The following is a 9,174-nucleotide window of genomic DNA, read 5'->3' as shown; positions in this document are numbered from 1 at the left end:
CAGGAAATGCCCCAAAACGCAACGTGGACACATCACATTTTTAGAAAGAAAACACAGGTGTTTTTTGCAAAGTGCCTACCTGTAGATTTTGGCCTCTAGCTCAGCCGGCAACTAGGGAAACCTACCAAACCTGTGCATTTTTGAAAACTAGAGACCTAGGGGAATCCAAGATGGGGTGACTTGTGGGACTCTGACCAGGTTCTGTTACCCAGAATCCTCTGCAAACCTCAAAAAGTGGCTAAAAAAACACATTTTCCTCATATTTTGGTGACAGATAGTTGTGGAATCAGAGAGGAGCCACAAATGTCCTTCCACCCAGTGTTCCCCCAAGTCTCCTGATAAAATTGATACCTCACTTGTGTGGGTAGGCCTAGCGCCCGCGACAGGAAATGCCCCAAAACGCAACGTGGACACATCACATTTTTTTAAAGAAAACAGAGGTGTTTTTTTGCAAAGTGCCTACCTGTAGATTTTGGCCTCTAGCTCAGCCGGCACCTAAGGAAACCTACCAAACCTGTGCATTTTGGAAAACTAGAGACCTAGGGGAATCAAAGATGGGGTGACTTGTGGGGCTCTGACCAGGTTCTGTTACCCAGAATCCTTTGCAAACCTCAAAATTTGGCTAGAAAAACACATTTTCCTCATATTTCGGTGACAGAAAGTTCTGGAATCTGAGAGGAGCCACAAATTTCCTTCCACCCAGCGTTCCCCCAAGTCTCCCGATAAAAATGATACCTCACTTGTGTGGGTAGGCCTAGCGCCTGTGACAGAAAACGCCCCAAAACACAACGTGGACACATCACATTTTTTCATAGAAAACAGTGCCTACCTGTGGATTTTGGCCTCTAGCTCAGCCGGCCCCAGGGGGGGGCATAAATGGCCTAAAATAAATTTGTTCCCCACCCTCCCAACCCTCACCCCCCCCCCCCCCCGGAGCCACCCTTGCCTACGGGGTCGCTCCCCCTGCGTGACATTGGCGCCAAAAAAAAAAATCCCGGGTGCCTAGTGCAGATTGACCTAAAATCGTCCAATCTGGGGGCAGAAATGGTCTAAATACAATTTGCCCCCCCAGGGGAGCGACCCTTGCCTAATGGGTCGCTCCCCATCTCTAAAAAAACAAACAAACAAAAAAAAAAAAATACACAAAAAAAACAATTTGCCCTGGCGCCTAGAGGTTTCTGCCCCCAGCGGGGGCAGAAATGGCCTAAAATAAAGTTGACCCCCCCGGGGAGTGACCCTTGCCTACAAGGTCGCTCCCCTTGCGTGATGGCGCAAAAAAAAGATCCCTGGTGCCTAGTGGTTTCTGCCCCCCTTGGGGCAGATTGACCTAAAATCGGCCGATCTGCCCCCATAGCGGGCAGAAATGGCCTAAATACAATTTGCCCCTCCAGGGGAGCGACCCTTGTCCAAGGGGTCGCTCCCCATCTGTAAAACAAAAAAAAAAAAAAATCCCTGGTGCGTAGTGGTTTCTGCCCCCCTTGGGGGCAGATCAGCCTAATCAAAATAGGCTGATCTACCCCCCAGGGAGGCAGAAATGGCCTAAAATAATTACCCCCCCTCCCCCCCAGGGAGCGACCCTTACCTAAGGGGTCGCTCCCCTTGCGTGAAATTCACGTAAAAAAACACAAATACTCCCTGGTGTCTAGTGGTCATCAAAATAGGCCAATCTGCCCCCAAGGGGGGCAGAAATGGCCTAAATATAATTTGCCCCCTAGGGGAGCGACCCTTGCCTAAGGGGTCGCTCCCCACCTAAAATGGAACGAAAACAAAACAAAACAAAAAAAAAAAATTATCCCTGGTGCCTAGAGGTTTCTGCCCCCCCTGGGGGCCTTCCCAAAAAAATGCCCCCCCCTGGGAGCGACCCTTGCCCAAGGGGTCGCTCCCTTATGTCCATTTAAAAAAAAAAGAAAATCCCTGGTGTCTAGTGGGGTTTCAAAAGCCGGATTGCAAGCAATCCGGCTTTTGAAACCCTGGGAGAGACTTCAAAGGGAAGGAAATACATTTCCTTCCCTTTGAAGCCTCTCGGGGCCTCCCTCACCTGATTGATAGAGAAATGCTTTGCATTTTTCTTTCAATTGCGCTGGAAGTTCCAGCGCGATGGGGGAGACACTGTGACTAATCAGCACGCGCTCGCGCGCTGACGTCACGGGGGGGGGGGGTTGGGGGGGATCGGGTGGAAGGGGAAGGGCTTCCCCTTCTATCCCTGACTTGGGGGGGTGGGGGGGAACCCCACAGAGGGAGCGCTAGCGCTCCCTCTGGGCTCTGTGACCAGGACGTAATGGTTACGTCCTGGGCACAGCAGCACTGTGCCTCAGGACGTAACCATTACATCCTGGGCACAGAACCGGTTAAAATGATGAATGACAGTGTTATACTAATCTTGGTATTCTGGAAAAATATCCTGTAAAGTACAAAGTTAAAATAAGATAAAACAGCAAAAGAGAAAGTTAGCCTATACATGTTGGTGCAATAAAACAATCACATGAGTAGAAATAAAGGGCCTCAGTTACAAGCCCTTGGAGCAACCCTTGTGTCATTTGTATTATGCGGCGGCGGAGCTAGCAATGCTCTGCACTACCCCAGATTTACAAACTGACGTATTGGGCCCAATGTGTCAGCTTCGCATAATACCTGCACCAGGTATAATCTATGCAGGTTAGTCATCGCTGGAGTAGCATCATTTTTATAATGCTACTCTAGCATTGCGTGAGTTTAGAGCCAACAGATGTGTCAGAATTTCTGACGCATCTGTGAAACGTGTGCCATGGTGCTCTGTATTGCAAATACAGCGTATTCATGGTGTCGTTAGGGGACCTTGGGGAAGCGCAAGAAATCTGACACATCAATGCTGATGCGTCAGATTCTTGAGGACCACAGTCTGTACTTTTAAAAAGTCCAGTTGTATTTGTTTGTATTAGTTTTGGGTAAAATTTGCTGTTTTCCATCCAGAGTAAACGGATGATAAACTGTGGACAATCTGTCAGTTTCTGCATCTGCCAGCCACAAATTGAGAAACTGGAGGAGTGCAAGAGAAACACCCAGCAAAGCAAGAATTCTTCTTTCCAGGCATTAAGGGATGCAAGGTAAATGGAGTTCTTGTGCCTTCCGACACCGTCATGGGGCAACCTAAATAGCACATTTAATAAGTACATTAAGTTAATTACAATCATTGGGCCATGGTCCATACTTTTCTGTATATGTTCCCAGCAGGGGATCTGGGTGTGGCACCTGTCTGTCAGGAGCTCTCTGTAGGCAGGCGCACTAAACCGATTTAATTCCCTGTGAGAAGGCAATTTAGAGTGGCCAGACAATAACTACTTAGTGAGGATCAGTGCAAAACAGTGATTTCTGGTTTTTTGGTGCCCATGGAGCATTGGATCAGGTCCATTTCTGTACCACATGTGGGATAAAAAGGCAAAATTCATTTGTTTCACTTTAAGCAATGGCAATTTGCCCAGCTGTATTAGTGATAGTGTTTTTTTAATTTTTTTTATTAACTTTGAATAAAACTTGAGTCATTCCAAAGAAACTCATTTAAAATAATTTTATGATAGTTGAAAAAGGAATGGTAATCTAGAATATATATACAGACCAAAAAACAGGATACAAGTAACATTTATGTGGCACAGCAAGTACAACAGCTGAAGAATGATACACCGAGCCCTTACAGTTTGGATATTCCTTTGTGCCACACAGAACAGATGGCACCACAGAGACCATGGTTATTGGAAAGGAGTCCTTCTTTCAGATTGTTTTGTAACAACGAAAGAGCACTAAGGTGGTTTTATCAGAAAAGTGGAGAATGGTGAACTGTTTTATAGCTTTGACTGCATGTACCAGGCAGGGTTGCCCCCTATCACACCTTTTGTTTAATGTATATGTAGAGCCCTTGGCATAGAGGATTAGGGCAGACTCTCTCATCATCCCATTTGGAGTCCCTGAGTTTGAGGTCAAGATGGCCATATATGCAGATAATCTACTGCTGTGCACTAGTAATCCAGCCTTTCGAATCCCTAAAGTGATGGAGTGGGCAGCGGGGTCTGGCGAGATATCAGGATACAACATAAGTGTAGAGAAACATGAGGTCATGTCCTGTGGAGTGAGCTGTGAAGGGCAGCAGGGTAAGCAGCAGATGAGATATCTGGAGGTTCAAATCATGTATAACTGAGTGATATTCCTTTGTTTAACATAAGGAGAGTCAGTAGGGCAATAAATACATTATTGGGGAAATGGAACTCCTTACTTTTAACAGCTCACAGGGGGCAAATATAGTTAAAATAACGAACTATAAAATTAACTATGTTTGACCTTTAGATTGCACACAAGACTTGTGCTTTGGAAATTCTTTTGGTGATAAAAGAAATTTCAAAAACTGTGGACTGGAAGAGAAGTTCTTTGGAGAAAGAGTGGATCTAATATTGGCCTTCCTTTTCTAGAGCTGTGTTATTTGGACATGGAAAGCATGAGGTGGCACCATCGTCCTCACACTCACTCTTCTTGAAGTAGAGATTGTGTGTGCAGAAACCTCTCCTGGCACAATCTGGGGTATAGGAGGCTGGAGATGCTTCCCACTGTTTGAACAACTCTTCAGTGAGGCTGCAGTTAATCTTCTGTTTCTCAGATTTAATGCCCAGCTACGTTTACCTTGGTCACTAAGTGACCCAGGGAAGATGCCTAGTTTGACATCCTCAAAAACACACAAATGGACATCGCCAGAAGCTGTAAGTGTGTAAATAGACTGCACAATAACACAGAGGACGTAAAAAGCTTGGCCAGATACCTAAAATTAGTCTACTGTTACTCACCCACTCAAAATATAAATTTAAAATATTATACAAAAATAACAACGTTCCGAGTATTAAAATATAGGGGAGTCTTACATGATGACACTTGATTAATACATTGCTTCGGTGGAACATTTGGGAGTGAGGAAGACATTGTACACCAGTATTGAGGCAAAAATGTTGAGTTTTAAATTACTCTAATAGCAGCCTGCATGCATTTTGCATACCCACAGAGAAAAAAATATACCGTCTACAGTAGTTCAACTTCCTTTTGGTAACAGCATAAAAGTGTGTTATATTTTAAAAGTGCTTATATTTTAACAAAAGATTGATTTTAAACATTTTATATAAGAGGACACTTTGAAAGAAAAATATAACCAGATTGTCAAATACATTGTTAACGGTATAGTTCATTCTCACCAGAAGATTTCTTACCCCAGTGTTGGCTATTCTGTTCAGATTGCTACATTTGCATACACGTTTTCAATTTTTTTTTATTTTTTTTTATTTTATTTTTTTACAGATTAAGCACTGGTTAAGGTAATGTGAGATGAACTCATCTGTCAACATTTGAAAGAACATCTGTCACAAAGTCATTAATGTTGCATTTGCTTATGCTAATTATGTCTTTGCATTGTTGTGTGTGGGTTGCAGATTGTGGACCTGAATGTTAGTTGCAGTGTTTTTTGCAATTTTAATTTGTAACAATAATTGCTCTTTAACAGGTTTTTTTCCCCAGTGAAACTGATCCTTAAACCCCTGGTTAGATGTTAAAACCAAAGCTGCAGCTCTTCAAAGGCCAGATCCTTTCCTTAGTTGCTCTCTATTCGGTTTCTTCTCCACAGTGTGCTGGTTTGGTGCAGATACTTTGGCGTTTAAGGTGACAACTGCCATAAGTGAACCCGTTGTGATTCAGGTAGCAGCACGTCCTAAAAAAAGGGCAACATTTTAGCAGAATATTCCATAGAATCACAAAATTGTATTCTTATGCACAAATAATGGAAACATGCATGTACATTTGCAGACTCAGATTATAGCTCCCTGCCGATAGCTGCACATCATGGACGCTCCTTGTGGGGAAATCAGAGACACTCAAAAAGCAATGTCATAACAAAACTTGAGGGAGCCCCCTTACACAGTACATCGAGCCCCTCCCCCCCGCAAGAGACACCCAGGAGGTCTCAGGCCAGTGAACTCTGCTGAAGGCTTCCCTGGACGTCAGAGCCCTCCTGCAGCGTAGGGGCTGCGGGTGCCTTTGTTACGCCATGGTGCAATAGAGAGGATATCCAGTATTAGATAGGGAATTAAACAGTGGCTACTGGGTTCTGGACTGTCAGACTGTGGCAGAATTGGCCACAGTGAGGCTACGAGTGGCCAATGGGTTCCCACACTGCACAGACGGACACACAGAGGCCGTCAGCTACTATACATGAGTCCTTCTCGGCTCTTCTTTTGTAAATACGGCAGAGCATCAGGAGTCTTATTGAAAAGTGGAGGTGGTATGTATACACAAGCTACCAATCAGCAGCCACAATCAATCAAAACAAACTCAAACTAAAACATCAACACCAAAATAAAAAAACATGGATTCAAATATATACTTTAAAAACGTGGTAAGAAGGTAATAAGCGACAATATGGAAGTAGGACTTGTTGGGTGGACAATTATCCCTCAGTTTGTTTTCCTAAAAACAGTTTTTAAACAAAAAACTATTCATAAACACTGATAAAATTAGTTGCTTTGAAGTAAAACTTTCTGAAGTTTAGAACCTTCCCTATCAAGAAAATAATTTACAAAATAATGGCAACTAGAGGACAGAAGCACACTATAAATTTGCACTAATTTCATAAGACAATTCAGTTACCTGAATGTGGCTGGGTACCTATATAGGGAAACACTGTCAGGGTTTCAGTGTTCAGGCTGCACTCCAGCTACTGGACTATTTTCTAAGTGGTCATGTCCACTAGTATTTTCAGAACTGGCTTTAGGGTGCAGTTGTTAGCAAGAATAATAACTTAACAAAGAGGGAGGCACTGTTGTTTATTTCTTTACACGTTTTAAAGGATATTTGTTGTTCCTCAGAAGAGAGTAAAACTTTAAATTTTGGGGGGCTGGCAATTCTGCTCACAGTATTTGTGGTTTAATGACTTTACACATACACACTACAAGGGGGGGCAGACCGGACTATTTCCCACATGGGATTGCTGCAGGAGGCTGCCAATGCTTCCTATGTGCCCGGAGGTGGGTCCTTAAAATTCACCCGGGCTCCCCGCAGTGCAGGACATACAAACTACAGCGGGGAGAGCGGATTGTATTTCCCACCCAGGCTTGTGGCAGGAAGGCTGCCAATGCTTCCAATGCGCCTGGAGGCGGGTCCTTAAAATTCACCCGGGCTCCCATCATTGCGGGACGCACCCGGGTGAAGACCAGGCCATTGCGGGCCTGTCTGCGCCCATCCGCCACCGATCAAGACTAGGCTGGGCCTGGTCTCTTGGTCCTTTATCATGTAGAACTGTAACAGTCTGGCACACAGGCATCAGGCAAGTGGGTTTGATTGACGTTTGAATTGCATTACCTTGCTTACCCCTTCCTAACTACAAGGGGTGCCGTTGTGTGTTTTAGCTTGGCTTTTGGGGGCTGGGTAAGAATGTCCCCACACCGTCCTGATTTTATATCCTAGTTTGTCCCTGCCAAGATGGGCAAGTGAAAGGTTGGAGGAGCCAAGACTGCAACTGATCCCAGGTGCACAACCACTGACTCTTTTAGCATGTGCCATAGGAGTTATTTCTAAAGAAATGGATTTGGCGCCTATCTTTAGACTTCGCTTGCACGGGTGGCAGTGAGGAGACATTCACAGAAAGATTAAGGTCATACACTGGCTTAAATTCAAGAGTTTATTTCCCTCTGCCAGAGCACACCAAATTTGGGTTACTGGAAGGGAGGGTTGGATTGGACCATCACCAAAAAGCTTGAGGGGGGACTGTGTGGTCATTAATTTTCAAAATCCAAATTGTGTGGGCGAAATCTTAGTAATGTCAGGTTTACCCACAATGTCTGGATGGGATATGACCCTCCTTTCTCTGGGCTATTTCTATCGCCACTTGCTCACACCAGGTGAAGCAGTAAATGGGGATAGCAATAAACTGAGAGGTCAGTTTCTCAGCACCCCTCTTTCCCCCACTGATAAAGTTGTGTGGGTGATTTAAATTAGGTCTAATGGCCTGAGTAGTGATGGCCTTAGCCCTAGGGAACCGAGGGTGGTAGGCGGTGGGGGTCTCGGTTGTACTTTCTGCCCAAGCATGAGAAGGGTAGGTAAAAAATCAGACACTGAGAAGTCCATAGCCTAGAGAACTGTTGTTAGTTCTAACTTGAGCTGAGCACATTGTGGAACTTGTACGAATGTTAATTTGGATAAATTGGCTGGATGTTTTACATTTTTAACTTGGCATGTGGAAGGTCTGCATAACGAAAACAAAATCAACTGAATGGGTTAATGTCACTTTGGACTTGGACATCATTTGTATTCAGGAAACCAGGTGTGTAAATCCTTTTCATTTGGAGGGTTTCTCATCTCACCTCCTAGGGCTACTTCTTTGCAAAGAGGAAGGGCTATAGGTGGTCTCCAGGACCTAATTTCTAACAACTTACTAGTCACCATTAAAAAATTGTCTACTGTGGGTGACTATGCCCAACTGCTGTGGCTAACACAAAAAGGAGGACCTGATTTGGTACTAATTAACTTTTATAAGAATGTTTTCGATTCAACACGTAGCAGGGCTGATAAGGCTCTGGAGTGCAGCTTCTAAAGTTTTGTTAGTCCCATTAGCACAGATTTTACTTTGTTGTGGGCAGGTGACTTTAACATCCAAGTCTGTCCTTTACTGGCAGCACATGTATTTGGGTATACTGACCATGGAGGCATGGGATATGCCCATTTCTGCCATACAGAGTATGGTGATGTATTGAACTCTACTATCATAACCCATGATCTATCCTTATTGGAATGTGAAATAAACAGGGGCCAAATTCCAACATTCACTGGAAGAAATGCTTCCATGGTTATTGACCATGTATTGGTGACGACCAGTGTAGGTGGTTTGTGATATGTACTACAAAAAATCCTGTTGCCACTCAGTGACCATGACCCTACCCTTCTTTCCTTTTCTTTTTCAGGTAAAAAGCATAAGGGTTTCTCTCTTATTGAGGATATAACCCCTGCCAGGCCAAATGGTGCATGCATCAAATGGTCCGGTATAGACCCAAATAGCATACTAGTTGTTATAACAAACTTACAGGATGTTGACTATTGCCTGCAAGCAAAGGTGGTCCCATCCAAATTGTTGGATAGCTTTGCTAATATTACCCATACCATTAAAACGATTTTGAAACA

The 9,174-nt window shown here is 44.1% G+C and overlaps 1 protein-coding gene across 3 annotated transcripts in view; it reads right to left on the bottom strand.

Annotated features, from left to right (window-relative positions):
- Nucleotides 1–3,529: 3,529 nt before the first annotated feature.
- LOC138303623 (early activation antigen CD69-like) overlaps nucleotides 3,530–9,174 on the bottom strand; it is a 134,475-nt gene continuing 128,830 nt past the window's right edge. For all 3 annotated transcript variants that reach the window (XR_011205431.1, XM_069242917.1, XM_069242916.1), the window contains one exon: nucleotides 3,530–5,713. Coding sequence is in view for 2 of the 3 variants with exons in the window: in XM_069242917.1 (XP_069099018.1) it covers nucleotides 5,608–5,713 (106 nt within the window). In the remaining variant the exon portion in view is untranslated. The remainder of the gene's footprint in view (nucleotides 5,714–9,174) is intronic.

The sequence above is a fragment of the Pleurodeles waltl genome, chromosome 7 (assembly GCF_031143425.1).
Source record: "Pleurodeles waltl isolate 20211129_DDA chromosome 7, aPleWal1.hap1.20221129, whole genome shotgun sequence".
Lineage (NCBI taxonomy): Eukaryota > Metazoa > Chordata > Amphibia > Caudata > Salamandridae > Pleurodeles > Pleurodeles waltl.
This window is presented reverse-complemented; position numbering and strand designations above follow the sequence as displayed.